Source organism: Tachypleus tridentatus, chromosome 5, assembly GCF_004210375.1.
Source record: "Tachypleus tridentatus isolate NWPU-2018 chromosome 5, ASM421037v1, whole genome shotgun sequence".
Classification (NCBI taxonomy): Eukaryota; Metazoa; Arthropoda; class Merostomata; order Xiphosura; family Limulidae; genus Tachypleus; species Tachypleus tridentatus.
In genome coordinates this window covers 34,204,379-34,221,812 of record NC_134829.1, presented here as the reverse complement: position 1 = coordinate 34,221,812, position 17,434 = coordinate 34,204,379, and the positions used below count along the sequence as shown (strand labels likewise).

At 36.2% G+C, this 17,434-nt stretch overlaps 1 protein-coding gene across 1 annotated transcript in view; it reads left to right on the top strand.

Annotated features, from left to right (window-relative positions):
• LOC143250905 (paramyosin-like) overlaps window positions 1–17,434 on the top strand; it is a 39,057-nt gene that overhangs the window by 16,531 nt on the left and 5,092 nt on the right. The window contains exons 8-14 of the mRNA XM_076502074.1: window positions 52–184; window positions 1,475–1,691; window positions 4,698–4,938; window positions 7,407–7,602; window positions 9,530–9,658; window positions 10,002–10,166; window positions 12,334–12,540. Of these exons, the coding sequence (XP_076358189.1) occupies window positions 52–184; window positions 1,475–1,691; window positions 4,698–4,938; window positions 7,407–7,602; window positions 9,530–9,658; window positions 10,002–10,166; window positions 12,334–12,540 (1,288 nt within the window). The remainder of the gene's footprint in view (window positions 1–51; window positions 185–1,474; window positions 1,692–4,697; window positions 4,939–7,406; window positions 7,603–9,529; window positions 9,659–10,001; window positions 10,167–12,333; window positions 12,541–17,434) is intronic.

Genomic DNA, 17,434 nt, shown 5'->3' with positions numbered 1-17,434 from the left:
ATTGCTGCGCGATAGTCGTGGATATCAACTCTCTACTTCTATTCTTGATAGACGTAAAATGGTCGCTAAGACTGCTGAATATGAAGAGCAGTTAGAATCCCTTCTGAACAAGTGCAGTAGCTTGGAGAAACATAAGTCCAGACTACAGAGTGAAGTGGAAGTATTAGTGATGGACTTAGAAAAGGTAAAAAAATACGTTGCATTTTTAAATTATACGTATGGTTGAAAATAACTTTTCAAACAAACTATTTTTCTTTTGTAAGTGTAGAGAAAGAAATTAACTGAAACAGAGGTGCAACCAGGGAGGGAGGTCGAAGGGAGCTCGGCCCCCTTGAAAACATAGATATATTTATCACAAATTATATTTCAGCTTTAAATATAAGAAACTCGTTTTGTGTCACTTAATAATAAAATAAAATAAAACTTCTATAAACACTATTGCACTTCATTTGATGTGTATTAATTTTATTACAAATTTAAATCAATTTCAGCTTTTTGGTTTACTTATCCCCTTAACATTTTCTGCTCACCTGAATGAAAAACCTGGCTATGCCACTGAATTCAGAATAAAAACTTACACCCATTGCATTACGTCACTGGGATATTTCGATAGATATTTCCAAACAGAGCGAGACTACTCAAAAGAAAAGACAAATAAATATATTTTGTGGTAGAGCTCATAACAGCGTAGAATCAGAATTTTTAACTGTTCACTAGTAATGACTTTGTAATGAATATGTTTTAGATCTATCTGTAATTCTAAAGCACTGAATACTCATAACCATAACAAAGTTTTATGCAACCTTATGTAAAATATATAAAACAAATAATGTGCCTGTGCAGGGTAATTATAAAGTTATTTTGGGTATTTGGAACATTGTGTAGAGCGAATCATGAGGACTACATTCCAACTATTTTGTGTTTTTAAATAAGAATTGCATTACATTATATTTGAAAAACGACACTAGGGGAGTTACTATCGAAACTTTTTAGTGTTTTACCATAGTTTTCGATTACTAAGAAAATCACGAAAAATTGACATTGGGTATCGCAGACATAACATCTTCCTAAGTTGTCCTTATTTCCATACATGTAGACATTTCCATTATTCTTTCTTTGCCACCAGTGGAAACCTCATCTTCTGCTGGTAGCATATCATGAAATTTTATGGAGATAAGAATTTTTCGCCCTAATCCAGTAACAAAGGTTCAGGCGTCTTACCAAAATGGTGTATTTTGCAATATTCATTATCACTGTCAGTATGGACTCAGTGATCAAAATTTATGGTAAAAATACTGAAGTTTCTATAACAGATCCACTGTTGTAATTTTTCTAAAAACTGTTAAATGAGTCTCTTGTGCAAGACACACGATATTCCGCCTACGGACTACTTCAGAGAGCCACTCTGACTTTATAAATACGCTATACTTTCACCGGTAAAAAACGAATTAACTCTACACTTTTGACGTTACAGGCTACTACGCATGCTCAAAACCTTGAGAGGCAAGTGACTCAGCTGGAGAAAGTGAACGTTGACCTCAAGTCTAAAAACGAAGAGCTCACTGTTATAGTGGAACAAACTCAACGAGAACTGCGCATTAAAATCGCCGATCTTCAAAAGTTTCAATATGAATACGATAAGCTGAAAGAGGTGAAGGAAAATCTTGTGAGAGAAAATAAAAAACTAGGAGGTACGTTCTGTATTCGAAGTTTTGGTTTTGTTTTTCTAGATGATCGTCGTATATTACACTTGTTTAAACTACAGAAGAAATGATCAGCTTTAAGAGTGTTTGATATTACATATACAGCATTAAGTGTGCACACAGATATAGGGGGACCTCTTTGTTGTTTTTGTTTTGTTTTGTTTTGAATTTCGCGCAAAGCTACACGAGAGCTATCTGCGCTAGCCGTCCCCAATTTAGCAGTGTAAGACTAGAGGGAAGTCAGTTAGTCATCACCACCCATCGCCAACTCTTGGGCTACTCTGTTACCAACGTATAGTGGAACTGACCGTAACATTATAATGCTCAACGGTTGAAAGGGCGAGCATGCTTGGTATGACGGGGTTTCGAACCCGTGACCATCAGATTACGAGTTGATTGCCTTAACCACCTGGCCATGCCGGGTATGGGACCTCCTAAAAATAATGTTTCATACAGTGCCATCTGTTGTCTTTCTATGTAACAACTTCGCAGAATATGGATGAATCGTCACCCACCCCGGTCGCACCAAACATGCTCGCCCTTTCAGCCGTGGGGGTATTATAATGTGACGGTCAATCCGACTATTCGTTGGTAAAAGAGTAGTCCAAGAGTTGGCGGTGGGTGGTGATGACTAGCTGCCTTCCCTCTAGTCTTACACTCCTAAATTAGGGACGGCTAGCGCAGATAGCCCTCGAGTAGCTTTGCACGAAATTCAAAAAACAAAACAAACGAATCATCACCAAAATCGGTATGAAGGTTAATTAAGTCTATATGAAAATACATACAAATGTTAAGTTCTACACTTTAGGGTTTCTGTGGGTGTTTTGATGTGTGTTTTTTACCATTATTCAGTCTCCTTTAAGATGGTACGGAGGTTCACTGGGTCCATGCGAAGAAACAAGCAAATTTGTGGTTTTATATTTGGTGTTTTACATTGTTTATGGGTGTTTTCGCATTTTTAACAAATACGCATAAAATAAGGACCTCTTTTCGTGTCTTAATGTGACCTTTCATTAATCACGAATTTACACAACTTCGGTTCAGGGGATGGATACTCCAACTGGTAATAAATATAGCATGAGACGACATGACAAGATGGTGATTTATGACTAACGGTCATTCTAAGTGATTTTGTTGCTAAAAACAAGATTTCGGTCTGGTCAGTGGCTCATTTCAGAATATAAATTTCACTTGGCGCAATGAGGATGAAATATTCTCTCCTAACTACCTCAGGCTGATGAGGATCGCAACACAATTCCAAGTTAGTGTGTTTTTTTTTTTTTTTAATTTTGTGGAAAACTACACGAGGGCTGTCTGCGATAGCTGTCCATAATTTAGCAATGAAACACTTCTCTTGGGCTTCTATTTTACCAATGAATAATGGGATTGATCGTAACATATAATATCCACACACACAGCTCAAAGAACGAACATATCTAGTATGGTGGGGATTCGAACCTGCGATCCTCAGATTACGAGTAGGGCTCCTCAAGCGCCTGGCCATGCGGGGCCTCTATTCCTACTTAACGTTTTTATTTTGTATTACGTTGTTTAGATATATTTCAGTTTTATAAGAGTTTTTTGTTTGTTTGATTTCTTTTTAGTTGTTATTCTCAACCTGATCGTCACATTTCGCGATAGACAGGCGAAACGGCCTGGTCACACCCCCCAAAGTTCAAATTTATCTGACCAGCAGAGGGGAAACAATCAATAGGCAGCACACACCGCCTACAGGACTAGTCTTAACCAAATAGTGGGATTAAGTGTCACAAGTATAACGCCCTCACATCTAAAACCCCAGGTCGTGTTTACTATATATCCAAGCTCAAACCTTTCAACTTCTGGTACGTAGATTGACAAACTAGCCAACAGGTAATACTGATCCAATTTATACTGTAGTTCGAGCAGTTTGATGCAGTAAAAATCATGAAATAATGAGCTAAATCACACGAAGAGTTTTTAACTTTTATAAAAGACATTCTATGTCACAAATTAACTTAAATAGATGGCTTCTTTTCACGTATTTATTAATTTAAAAACCTTTCCCCTCCCACGGTACGGTGGTGCGTTTCAAGACTTATATCACTAAAAACTAGGTTTTGATACCCCCTGGTAGCAGAGCGCATGTAGCCCTTTACGTAGCTTTGCGCTTAATAACAAATATTCTTGATTTCAAAAATGCTATCGCGACTTTTAGCCCGGCATATCCAGGTGGGTTAAGGCGTTCGACTCGTAATCTGAGGGTCGTGGTTTCGAATCCCCGTCGCACCAAACATGCTCGCCCTTTCAGCCGTTGTGGCGTTATAATGTAACGGTCAATCCCACTATTCGTTGATGAAAGAGTAGTCCAAGAGTTGGTGATGGGTGGTGATGACTAACTGCCTTCCCTCTAGTCTTACACTGCAAAATTAGAGACGGCTAGCGCAGATAACCCTCGAGTAGCTTTGCGCGAAATTCCAAAACAAACAAAATTGCGACTTTTAATTTGTTTTTGTTTTTTATTTCTTTTGGTTTAATATGACATTTTCCACTGGTACCCTTTAATGCTACACAAGTTCTAGCAATGTGCTTTTAAGTATTGTAAATAAAATGAAAATCTCCAACTTAAATCACTAAATTATATAAGCGAACAATGCTCATATAAAGACATTTTGCTCTAAACTATGCTAGGTTTGATTCAGTTATTTGATTTGCACTACAAAAACTATTTTATTTTGTCTCTCTCGCACCGTCATTAAAGAAATACTACGGTCAAGGTGGTAGCACCATAAAGAAGGTATGAAATGTAAAGCCATATGGCTTTCTTTATCCAATATCAGTTCTTCCACTTCACTAACAAACCACTACTTGTGAGTAACATTTTCTCCGACGTTTTAAAGGCAGTTACGGAAATAATTAAAAAAAGAGAAAATCAAACAAACTTACAAGTGTTGTAGCCAAAACTCGTAAGTATTAATGATATAACCAAAGCTTTGTACTAATTCAATTTATCAGATGAGTTGAGTGATGCGAAGGCCCATCTGAATGATGCCAATCGTAGGATTCACGAGATGGATCTGGAGATTAAACGTCTGGAGAGCGAAAGGGAGGAACTAAGTGTCGCCTACAAGGAGGCAGAGACCCTGCGGAAGCAAGAAGAGGCCAGGGCTCAACGACTGTCCACAGAAATGACCCAACTTAAATATGACTTCGAAAAGAGGTTGACCCTGAAGGAAGAGGAAATAGAAGCATTGCGGTAGGTTTTTCTCTACTTTTTATCCAAGTACGGTTACCATGTTCCATAAGAGTATCTAAGAAATGAGATATTTCAACAGTTTCATGAAATTTAGTTCAGTTTATTTTTAAAATGAAATATTTACACATTCTCAGTAAAATTATCAAGTCATCCCTTAAGTAATGTCCATTTTAGGTTCAGAAAAAGATAAAGGATTTCAAACGCTTTTAATGTTATTTAATCAATAACGTATCTTCCATTATTACTAATTACTTCCTGCCAACGATTCACAAGCTTCTAAATACCAGTTCTTTAAAATTCTTGGGATTTGGAAGAAAATAATGTAGAGAGGGTAATTTTGACATCTTCATGTGTTCCAAGCTCTTTTCCATCAAGATAGTTTTGCAAATTTCGAAACAGATGATAATCAGATGGGACAAGGTCTGGAGAATAAGAAGGATGTGGATGTTTTTACTAGTCTAGCTCTACAATCTTTGCAGATGTGATCCTTCTTGTATGTATGGGGCCGTGCATTATCCTGGTGTTACACACCTTTACGATTGATCAAAGCAGGCCTCTTTTCTTTCAGTGCAACATTCAAGCACTCTAACTGTTGACAATAGAAGACTGATGTAATCGTTACATCGAGTAGCAGTAACTCAAAGTGGATCAACCAACAACATCCCACCAAACGCTTAACAAGACTTTCCTGGTATGGAAGTCCATTTCAGGCTGTGCTTTAGCCAGTTTACCTACACTGAACCATTAACTGCGGTGATTAACATTTTTATAATATATCCATTTTTCACCTCCAGCCACTAATCTGTCCAAAAAAGGTGAGTTATGTTCACGAGAGTGCAGAGAAATGCAAATGTCCACTATTGCTCTAAGGTTGGCTTCTGTCAAATAATAGGGGACCTATTTTCCAAGTTTTGACACCTTTCCAAGCTTTTGCAGATGGTTTATTTAGCTCAAAGTCACATAATGGGATATCTAATCTCTAGGCCTGACAATAGCCAGGTGGATAAGGCACTGGACTAGTAATCTGAAGATCGCGGATTCGAATATCCGTCACACCAAACATGGTAAACTGTTGAATGGGTTAAATTAAGCTGTAGTCACCTGATCTGAACTTCTGAAGCCACATTCGACATTTTCTTTCACTGAGAGACTCCGCACCATAAACACCTTGAATGTTTCGTGTAGTTTCTGCTGCACTATTGCTTTTTTTAAACTTATAAAGCATTATATATGTCTAATGTGCTCCTCAGACATGTCCATCTCATAAGGGTATATTTGTGTAATGATCCGAAAAAGTGGAGTTGGGTTAGTTTCTTTTATTTCTCTGAATATTTTTTATACACGTCCTACTACATATTTTAGTCATTAAAGCTTTCTACAAAAACATAAATGATGATGCACTTTCTGTATTAAATTTTCGGACTATACATATGGGATGACCTGATATATTCCAGGTCTTTAACTATAAAGTCTAACAATGGTCCTGTTACAATGAGGCTTTTACACAATTTGTGTGTATATATATATATATATATATATTACAAATGCTTGATGTTCCACGTTTTTGTTCAAAAAACAGTTCAAGCGAAAAAGAAAAGGTTGTTTGTTTCCAAAAAATAAAATGGACGAAACTTAACGAAAACATAGTAATTTTCTGTGTGGCTGGAGCATGTTCACTAGCCTTGTGTACAGACATAGTAATTTTCTGTGTGGCTGGAGCGTGTTCACTAGCCTTGTGTACAGTGGAAAGGTTACCAGCTGTCATAAGACTCAGTTAAAGAATGTAAATGATAGTTTTGACGATTTTGTCTAAATTTAAAACATAATACACTGATGCCGATGTTTAGTGTTAACTAGTAATGATGGGCAGACAGAATAGGGGCGCATCAGCAAATCTAACAAAGGGTCCTAAACTGTTTTTCACTTTTCAACTATGGTTATGTTATAAAAGTAGCAGTTAATCCATTCGCTGAATGATGAGTGATAGGGTGCAGCTGATAAGTAGTTTGAAATTAGGAGTGGCAGCAGATAAACTTAGTTGCTTCGAAATGAATACAAATATAATTTAATACATCATAAACTAATGTTTATAAATTTTAAAAAATACAGTTTCATATAGTGGGTGGAGATCGTTTACCTGGTGGGTTAGTCTGCCCCTATTGACTGTATTCGTAATTAAATCCGTCGCTACGGTAAAGGTAATAAAGGTTTATGAATTATTACTGTAATTTGAGAACTTAATAGTTATTGTAATACCAGAACTTAAACGTTGTATTTGGAGCACTTCATTTAATAAAACCGTTCATCTTAACTGCATATTTATTGATAAGTTTTTCAAAAGCCAGTATTATCGGTATTTGAGCTTAAAAAGGATTCCACCTAAACTCAGTTAATAATAAATTGAAAAAAATACTGGTGAAAGTAAAGTAAAAAAAATTAAACTAAAAAAACAACCTTCTGCCTTCTAGTAAACAGAAAGAGATTGAAATTGAGCACCTAAGTATGAGGCTTGCTGAGGCCGAGGCTAAACTAAAGACAGAGGTCGCTCGTCTCAAGAAGAAGTATCAAGTACAGATCACCGAACTGGAAATGTCTCTTGATACTGCCAATAAGCAAATGTTGGATCTTCAGAAAACCATCAAACAACAATCAATGCAGATCATGGTATGTAAACATTTATTAGGCAAAGTAAAACATTTGACATAACTCACACGAAGTCATACTCAATCTGATATGTTTAAAAAAAACTATATATCATTTGCTTTTAGCTTTAAAAAAATGTTGAGAAAGAGTGAGGAGAAACTGGCGAACGAATTAGCCAAGAACGTTTTCAGCTTGAAAACTTTCAGAGTTGAGTCTCACAAGTCAATTCTGCCTTCCTGATTAGGTGAATATGTTATTTACATAACAGAAGAATCATTTGTGTTTCTGTGTGTGTGACTTTCTTGTCGAAAGATTTTTACCGATCTGACCAAACTTGCCATGAATTCTAAGAGCCATGAGAAGTTCAGCTCTTGTCCTGACCTCTATGCCATCCTCTACAGCCCCTGAGTGTGTTCCCTGAGCTGTTTTGTCTATCTCTATCAGTCTTTGAAAACATTTATTAGATCACTCCAGAAAGTGTTTGTTTATTTTGAATTTCGCGCAAAGTATACAAGAGCTGTCTGCGCTACCCATCCCTTATTTAGCAGTGTAAGACAAGAGGAAAGGCAGCTAGTAATCACCACCAACTCTTGGGCTACTTTTTTTACCAAATAACACCCCCCCCCCGCCTGAAAGGGCGAGCATGTTTTGGTGTGATGGGAATTCGAACCCGCGATCCTCAGATTACGAGTCAAGCACCCTAGCCATCTGGCCCCCAGAAAGTGTTATAGGGTAATTGGTATTCGGATCTGACACAATGTCACTCGCTGGGGATTCCGTTTATTTGTGTACCCGTCTTCTTTCCTTTTTTCCATTGGTTTACTTTCCGAGCGATCTAAACCAAAGTTGTCAAGCACATTTACCTTATACTTTTTGGCGGAAGATCAATATTTGGATTTGCCCCCTTTCTCCAACCTTATCACAATACTACGTCAGTTAGGTACCAGTAAAACCGTTAAAATTCTATAAGAAAAACTAAGCTAGTTCGATCGCACAATTTTTACTGAAACTCTTAAATGTTGTTTCATTGAAATTTGAAAAAAAAAGTATTTTTTTTTCCGTTTCTAGAGAAGTTGTGATATTTTTGTTTCGATATTTTGATATAGAGTTGTAGAATGGCTGAATTGTTAAATAATTAAATACAACTTTAGTATCCGTCGTGATCAGAGGTGAAAATATTTGTATTTACGATATCATCTTTTTCACAGTTTACGAACAAAACGTTAATAGTTAGAGTCATCTGTATATTGAAATAACCAACATAAACATAATATATATATATCAAGATAAATTTATAAAACAAAACAATAAAGGACAGTAATAAAATATCTGAGGAGTACTGTGTTTATTCTCCAACATTATAAAGCTGAAACTAAGAAACCATCTCAATTTGGGATTGTTCGAGTGGTTAGGGCGCTCGACTCACAATCTGCGCGTCGCGGGTTCAAATCCCTGTTTTACCAAATATGCCCGCCATTTTAAACGTTGGGCATCATAATGTTCTAAGTGTTTGGTGGGTGGTGATGACAAGCCGCATTCCCTCTATTATTTCATTGCTACAAGTAGCCTTCGTGTAACTTTGCGCAAAATTCAAACCAAACTAATCAGTGATTTCTTCTCCTAGCAGCAGTAAGAAGAAACATGGGAATAAAATCAGTTATTCTACAAAATCTATGTAAGAGATAAAACCTGAACGTGATACAGTATTCAGCCTAAAAGTTACATTTCATATTACCAGGACTGTTACAGTACGTGTACCTTCATAGTAATTTTGTTACTGTAATTGTACACTGTGGAAGTGCATACCAGAGACACACCACCATCTCATAATACAGCCAAGCGTTTTTAGCACTGTGCAGATGCACTCACTCTATAATACATACAACATCTTTTAGCATCTCCTAGTTATGGCATGCATATCTCTCTAACAAGTTTAATTATCCAATAGGAACTCCAGTCTCGTTATGACGAAACCTATCGCCAGCTTCAACAAACCGTCGACCAGCTGGGAGTTGCTCAGAGGCGCTGTCAAGGTCTGCAGTCTGAACTGGACGAGATAAGAGTGACTCTAGAGACTGTGAGTGTTCTTTTCTTTATAAAAAGAATATTATGTTCTTTTTTTATCCCAAGTAACATCGCTCACTTAGTTATATGCAGCTTTTGTCCAATGGCGGATGATTATTGAACTTTCTTTGTTCATGACTAATCCTTGGCTTGTATTACTTGTTTAGAAAGTTATTGTTTTCCGTCTTTAAATTTTTGAGAGTCACTTGTATTAATTCGATTTTCATATAACAAAAAATTAGCTAACTCAGTCACTATTTTATATATGCGTAAGAATACTTATTATCTATAGTTGTAATATTTCTATCTTATTACATGTTCAAGCTACGTAGTATTGGTTTATTTTTTTTCTGTAGGAAATACGGTCAAAGAAATCATTGGAGCAATCTCTGGAAGAGTCACATACTCGCATTAACGAGCTAACCACTATTAATGTGAACATCACCTCCGCAAAATCTAAGTTGGAAACCGAACTAACTGCGCTACAAGGTGATTACGACTCACTACATAAGGATTTGCGGGTAAGTTTTGCGCTTACATTTTTCTGTTGATTTCAGTTAAACCTAATACAAGAAGAATAGGAGTGTAAGCTATCAACCGACTCTTTGTTAGCTATAAGTCTCTATAGTGTTATGAGGACAAAACTGAAAATGCTCTAAGCCCCTCATCTCAGGATCGTTTGTTTGTTTTGAATTTCGCGCAAAGCTACGCGAGAGCTATCTGAGCTAGCCGTCTCTAATTTAGCAATTTAAGACTAGAAGGAAGGCGGCTAGTCATCATCACCCACCGCCAAATCTTGGGCTACTCTTTTACCAATGAAGAGAGGGAGATACCGTCACACTATAATACCCCACAAATGAAAGGACGAGCATGTTTGGTGTGACGGAGATTCGAACCCGCGACCCTCAGATTACGAGTCAAGCGCTCTCACCACCTGGCCATCTCAGGATTCCCCTTATCTAACACAGTGATTTCTTTGAATGTTTCCAAATAACTCAAATGGTGTAAACTTCATTCCAACTGCAGAATCTTCAGTTTTAGAGGTAAAAATTGTAATTCCTTATAAATAATTTTATTATTTGTAAGCGCCAATATATTTTGCCCTTGTAAAATAATCATTATATATATTCCTTTGTTATGGCGAGCTTTAGACCAGTAAAATTTAAGAAGCAGCAAGGCCATAATCCATAACCCTTATACGATTACTTTCAAATGATCAGTTTTTAATGCAAAGTCTCGATATCGTATCGACGTTTTCGTTTTGTTTTCTTGCATGGTTTTATAAATGTAGTTTAGTTATACAGTGTTGAACAAGAGACAACACCAATCACAAAAATTAACTTAAATTTTGAGACATAAACTTTCTTTTAAGGGCACCAACATGGCCAAGTGGTTAATGTGTCGGGTCTAAGATTATTTCCTTTGATATGCTGCCGAACACGAGCTGTGGATGCGTGATAAAAAGTTACAGTTAATCCAGTTATTTGCTATTTGGTTAAGACTAGCTGTGCAGATGGCGAGTGCTGCTTCCCAAAAGCTGCTTTAACAGAAGTGCCATTCGTAAAACCTGTCTTAACAGCAGTGCTATTCGTAAAACCTGTCTTAACAGCAGTGCTATTCGCAAAACCTGCCTTAACAGAAGTGCCATTTTAACAAGTACGGGGCTTCTGGACCAAGAGACTCATTTCTGAGACAACCTCCCACAGCATTAAATACTGAAGCATATGTTATTACTAGTGAAGTAATTTAAATGCGTAAAACATCTAGCAGGAAATTTAAATGATACAGTTGAAGTGTCCTATGACTTAGGCCATGGGTCCATGTTTTAAAACAGTCCTGTGTAGTAAGTAAGCATTTGTTTAGGGCGGCAAAATTTAACGGTGGCAACTAAAGAATTGCAAAATTTAAATGAGAAAAGCAGAAAACAATTATCTCAGAGAGATAATAAATTGTAATACAGATAAACCAGTGGCTCGACACTTTAATTTTAACCCTTGAACTCTTTAAAATGCTTGTTTTGAAGACGGTTCTTACACACAAATACAAATGCGAACTAAGAGATCTGAGAACCATCCATCCCAATGGAATAAATGAACGTTTTAGTTTTTTGTAATGTTTCCTTCCTTAGTTTTAATTTCTCTTACATTTATACAATAAATTATGTATTTATCTAATTCTTTACTCTTATCATTTCCTAGATGTTTTCTAATATCTTCTGTCGACTACCACGTTTTTTATTTTCACCATATTTTTGAAAATACATGTAGTTAATATTATTGTTGCTTTCTGAGATTTAACTTACAACACAAATCAAACAATGGTCAAAATGAAATAAGAAAACAACCATCGGCCCGGCATCGACCAGGTGGGTTAATGCGATTGACTCGTAATCCGAGGGTCACGGGTTCGAATCCCAGTCGCACCAAGCATGCTCGCCCTTTAAGCCGTGGGGGCGTTATAATATGACGGTCAATCCCACTATTCGTTGGTAAAAGAGTATCCCAAGAGTTGGCGGTGGGGGGTGATGACTAGCTGCCTTCCCTCTAGTCTTACGCTGCTAAATTAGGGACAACTCGTGCAGCTAGCCCTTGAGTAGCTTTGCGCGAAATTCAAAATAACAAATAACAAAACAACCATCGTAACCTGGTTCTCAATAAAAATTGAATAACCCTTGGTTTCGGTTTACAGGCAGCGGACGATCGTGCTAACCGCACCATCACTGAACTGAAGGTGACCAAGGACCGTCTGGTGGAACAACATGAAAAATACGTCAAAATTGAAACTATCAAAAAGTCCCTGGAAATTGAGGTTCGCAACCTTCAGATTCGCTTAGAAGAAGTGGAAGCTAGTGCTTTAGCCGGAGGAAAACGTGTTATTGCCAAGTTAGAGACAAGGGTATGTATCATAGTTGGTTTTTTAAAACATGCATTCAAAAATAAATATCATTCCTACAAAATTTCCTTCTGTTGCTCAATAGTGTTTTGCCTTATTCAGGGTGTTCTAAAAACCACTTATACAAGGTAGAAAAGTATAATTTTAATTTTTAAAAGTATATGTTATTCTCACAGTTAGCTTTCAATGGTTTCCTACTGGCGTGTGACATTATATAAAGTGTTCCATAAAAACTACTTATTGCAGGAAAAAAACAAAAGTTTGAACTGGCTAGGTTACTTTTTGAAGAATAAAATTATGTATCCATGTTACTACATTATTTATGCTTTTCAGTATTTGCTACTTTACAATAATTCACAATTTTTTAGGAAAGTTTAAGTAAGTAGAGTAATGTTATTGATAAACTGTTTAATTTTCACAAATGCATTCCATAACATCGCTCAGTGATTATTAACTTTAGATGTTGATAAATATTTGGATTCATCATATTTTAATTTATTTTCTGTTCTGAGAGCTAAAGAAAATTCCTAAGCCTGTCACGTGTGTGATAAACATTTTTTTCCAATTAAAAAATATTGCTAAGTCCCTTTATATGGTTATATTTCTTTTAATACATAATTTTTGTAAATACAATAGTTCTGCCTGTTGTATGTCCATGTAACTGCTTCGCAGAGTGTGGATTGAGCTTCACCCAAATTGGTATGGAGTTCATTGTGTTCATGCAGAGGTAAAAACAAACTTTCACTTTTTTGCAGTTTTTAAGGGAGTTTTTGTATTTTTTACCACTGTGGATGAATCTGCACTACATTTAGTATGGAGGTTCATTGGGTCCATGGGGAGATACATAAAATTATCAGTTTTTCGTTTTGTATTTTTGCAAGGTCGTTTTTTACCGCTACTTTGCCCCCTGTTAATGTATCTTCATCAAACTTGGCATGTAGGTTTTTTTAGTCCTTATTGAAATACATGCAAAGCAGCTTTTATGATTGTTTTTGCGTTTTTACAGTTACATATAAGGAACGCAACTTTTCATGTCCTAAGACTACCTTTCATTAATCATGAATTTACATAACTCCTGGCCAGGGAACAGGTACTCCACCTGGTATATAAATGAATAAACTTAGACTTAATTTCTGAATAATATTTCTTTTACTCTGTGATAACCATCACATTAAACTGCACATATTTTTGCCTTTTTCTACATTCCTTTTTAAAAAGCTCCTCACTGGCTCAGCAGTATGTCTGCGGACTTCCAACGCTAAAAACCGGGTTTCGATACCCGTGGTAAGCAGAACACAGATAACCTATTGTGTGGCTTTTTGATTAATCAACAACAACTCCTTAAAATTTAATGCAATATAATTTCCACATCAAATGTGTATAAAAATAACATTAACAAATTTGTTTTGAATGCCAATATTATTGGCCTGGAGGCATTTGATTCTAAATCCGTAATGCACAATTCAAGAGGATTTGGAAAAAAAAACAATATCTGTAGCAATCCACTCACGTGCCGGAATGTTAACAACAGTCTTGAATCACATATTCTATAATTCTATTCCAATACCAGCCCCAAAATATATGTTCATTTCCCGTTTAGCAATACGTCATAAACAGTACGAGTAACATACAAATAGTACTTTGTCTCTTAAAAATGTGAACAGAGTAAACATAATGAAATCTGACCACAATGTTGACTTTAGTGGTGTACGGGGGATATTCCCCAGTGCAAAAAAAATCACCTAAGATATTTCAACAGTTTATCTTTTTATAGATGTTTAAATCAATTCTCTCACACCTTCACATTCCCCACTCCCTCTGGTGGAAAGGTCTGGATTCAGCATTGACATCGAGCCACCAGTTGGGCTTCCCAATTATAAACTATTCCTTATTATATGCAATTTTTAACACCTACACATTTATGCCATTCGTTTATAGAAATATTCGTAAGTATTTTATGCTTTAAAAGTGAAACACATAATTTAGAATAATTGTTGTGTCTCGTATATCGTTCTTAATGAGAAGTACAATACTGTGAAAAGAGTTAGAACAAATTCATAAATTAAAGACCAATGGAAGGTAAATCACAGACGAAACATCAAAATTTTATTAAACTTCATATTTAGTACAACAGAAACTCAGTGGAAGTGGTTGAGTTCAGCAAACAGTTAGTATTTTGTATGTCCCCAGTTTGCTTTAATAAAGACAGATAGTCTTTCAGGTGTTGTTGCAACATATTTAACCAAAGTGTCCTTTGGAATTTTACTCCAAGTGTCTCTAATACACTTTCAGGAAGTAACTTTCGATATATAAGGTTTTTGATTTATCAAATCCTTAACCTGCTCAGTTGGGTTGAGATCGGGGCTCTGTGAGGACAAATGCATCATTTGAATGACTCCAGCAGCTCCTTTCTTAACTAAGTAATTACTGCATAGCTCGAATAAGTGTTTGGATTCATTATCTTCCTGGTAGTATAATCCTCTACCAACAATATAATACGTAAACCACTGGGTATATCATGGCGTATCATATATGATGGTACTTTTGCTGGTCCATTATTCCATGTATTTTGTAACTTTCTCCTGTCACCTTAGCAGAAAAATACTCACAAACCATCACACTGCCTCTCCCATACTTCGTGATAGGTACAATGCATTGAGGTAAGTATCTTTGACTTTTCTTCCGCAGGACGTACAACCTTCACTTTAAACCATATATTTCAAACTTGGACTCATTCGTCCATAACACCCTTTTACAGTAAACAAAAGTCCAGTTTGTATACATTTTAACAAATTTCAGTCCCTTGACAATATTTCTAAACCAAAGTAAAGATTTCTTAACTGTTACACAACCAAATATTTCATCATCATTGAATCTTCTTGATACTGTAAATCTGGACACTTTTCTGTTATTTGGTACATGGTCGTTCATCTCATGCTTGAGATCAGTGGCAGTCTTCCTTCTGTCCTGAAAACTGTATAAACGAAGGTACTTAACATCAGTATCATTGAATTCAGGTGTTCTACCTCTTCCTTTCCTATTTTTAAATTTACCTGTCTCAGTCTCACAATCTAGGGTATACTTGACAGTGTTTGGGGAGCATTTCAAGTCTGCAGCAATTTGTCAGAGAGTCCAACCAGCATCATGTAAAGCTTTTACGAGAACTCTGTATTCTACTGACAATTATCTATGTTTGTTGGGCCGTAGTATAACAACAAAACTTAATATGTAGTGTAAAACACTGTTTTTACCTAAGTTTATTTGTGGATGTGCTATTAAGTTGCTTTCTTCTGGTACGTACTGGCACCATATGTTAGCTTCTTTCTATATAGTTAAGACACTGCATGGGGTACCATGACTGTTATTTCAGACCCTAAATTTTACCTGTATGTTCATTCAAGCAGAACCCTTATGACATGCCCTTGGTACAAGTATATGTGAATTCTAAAGAATAATAAGTATTCTCATCCTGGCTCATTCATTTGTGAAGCATTACTATAGTGTTCAAATTTACATTCTATACTGACATGGAAGAATTAGCTCCATAAAGTAGAAAGAATTACAAAATATTCTCTTGTCCTTCTGTACAGTGTTCTATCTTACATTCAGACTTTGAATTAATTAAAGAAACTACACGGATGACGTACTTCCTGACAAAAAACACAGGTCAAAAAAATGTCACGTACTGGGCTCGCAGTAAAACAAACAATTTTGCCCCTGAAATACTTTACCAATTTGTCTTTTTTTATATAAATGTTTTAATTCGTTCTCCCACACCTTTATATTCCCAAATTTCCTTCGATGGAAAGTTCTGGATTCAACACTGACCTCGAGCCGCCAGTCACCAGTATCATTGAGTTTGCTAGGTGTTGTGCATCTTCCTTTCGTATTTTCAAATTTACTTAACAAATAAAAACGCATGCAAAAAAAATTCGTCAAGCATTTGGCACTCAGGTGTTTGTTTTTATCCTTATTCGCCTTGCATAATCATCATCAAGTAATTACCTTTCTAGAACTGAAAACGTAGCATACTTAGCATATTTCGTGTAAATAATACGACTATTGTTCGTACAACGAACAGTCAAACAAACAGTTAGTTTAGACGTTCCACATACAACGAACAGTACAATGGCTGATTTAAATGTTCTGCCTACAACGAACAGTCCAACGGGGCTGATTTAGGCGTTATGCATACAACGAACAATCAAATGGCTGGTAGACGCTCTCTATAACATTATAATGCAAATAACAGAGACACAACCAGTTGGTAGGCCGGTGTTTAGGATATAATGGATGAAACATAAGCAGCAGTTACTGATATCATAGTTACAGCTTGGCCTTATGATTCTGGAACACTTTGAAACAATGGCAGGTTGTGTTTTGTGTTTCACTTTACTCCAAATCGAAATTAATTTACGAGTAATTGTACCAACAGCTGAGACAACGTTTCTAAGTGCGAATGGTTGATCTATCTTCACCAATTACATCTTCAAACAAAGAATAATATGGCATTGTACGTTTTCTCGGTGGCTAAGAATTGCAACCCCTTTTTAGGCTTGAGATGAGGTTTCGAGGTCCCGCAAACTCGACGCCCATGGCTGTGCGTTCTGTTCTCTTCCCAAATTCAAGTGGCCATTTTGCTTATGTAAATCTTAAGTCACCAACGTGATTTATTAAGAGTGTATTAGATTACATTAACTAATTAGAAGACAGAAACATTAAATTAATTCAGATCGTGTACAAGTTTTGAAAAACAGTGATTTTTAGTTTTATTGTTATTTTACGAGAATGTGCTTTAAAACTCGTACAGTAAGTGACGTCATTAGTTTTCGTAAACGTATTCTGATTTTACATTAGTCTTAACAAGGGAACAAAATAGGTGACCTTTCCTAACCGT